The following is a 900-nucleotide window of genomic DNA, read 5'->3' as shown; positions in this document are numbered from 1 at the left end:
CTGACCACTGTGGGGTGGAAGGCGGGGCGGGGGTGCAGGGCTGCCTCCTTCCGAAAACCCTGTGAGGGGGACAAAGAGGGACACCAGGGTGACCACGGGGCTCGGCGAGGGCACCTCCGGGCTGGTGTGTCCCCCTGCTCACCGGGGGCAGGGCGGTGATGACCCTGTCCCTGCGGACCGGAGCCAGCACGTTCATGGTCCGTGGGTGGCCGGGGGAGCGGGGACGGGATGAGGGTCACGGCGAGGTCTGGGGACAGAGAGAGCAAGGAGTGGCGATGTCCCCGTATCACAGTTGTCCCCATGAACAGCATTCTGGAACATGGCTGTCCCCGTGTCCTCAGGTGGGGCTGTCCCCTTATCCCAAGTGTCTCCCCTTTCCCGGGATATGGTTGTCCCTATGTCCTGACTCTCCTCATGTCACCAAGGATGGCTGTCCCCACATCCCTGCCACCTCAAGCCCCCTGACTGTGGCTATCCTCACACCCTGGGGCACAGCTGTCCCCACATCTCAGCTGTCCCCGTGTCCTGGCCATCCCCACATCCCCAGTGTGCCATCCCAAGGTACCACTGTCCCCCTGCCCTCAGGTGTGGCTGTCCCGCACCCCGGGATACAGCTGTCCCCGTGTCCCACCACCCCCGCATTCCCACACTGTCCCCATCTTCCATCTATCCCCGTGTCCCAACCATCCCCACGGCCATCCCAGGGTATCCGCTGTCGCCGTGCCCCGCGGTGTGTCTGTCCCCATGTCCCACCCATCCTCATCTCCGTGTCCCACCGGTCCCCGCGTGTCCCCCCCGCCCCGCCCCGTCCCGCGTGTCCGCCGCGCACAGACCCCGCCGTCCCCTCGCCTCATCCCAGTCCAAGTTCTCCCCGCCTCGTCCCTGTCCCCACGCCGGGGG

At 67.1% G+C, this 900-nt stretch overlaps 1 protein-coding gene across 1 annotated transcript in view; it reads right to left on the bottom strand.

Annotated features, from left to right (window-relative positions):
• RAB34 (RAB34, member RAS oncogene family) overlaps window positions 1-582 on the bottom strand; it is a 2554-nt gene extending 1972 nt beyond the window's left edge. Inside the window, exons 1-2 of the mRNA XM_008640390.2 lie at window positions 143-582; window positions 6-59 (exon numbers count right to left, since the gene is read on the bottom strand). Of these exons, the coding sequence (XP_008638612.1) occupies window positions 6-59; window positions 143-196 (108 nt within the window). The 5' untranslated portion in view covers window positions 197-582. The remainder of the gene's footprint in view (window positions 1-5; window positions 60-142) is intronic.
• Between the last annotated feature and the right edge of the window lie 318 nt (window positions 583-900).

This window comes from Corvus brachyrhynchos, unplaced genomic scaffold (genome assembly GCF_000691975.1).
Source record: "Corvus brachyrhynchos isolate BGI_N302 unplaced genomic scaffold, ASM69197v1 scaffold99, whole genome shotgun sequence".
Taxonomy (NCBI): Eukaryota; Metazoa; Chordata; class Aves; order Passeriformes; family Corvidae; genus Corvus; species Corvus brachyrhynchos.
Note: the sequence above shows the minus strand (reverse complement) of the source record. Positions and strands in the feature narration are given on the sequence as shown.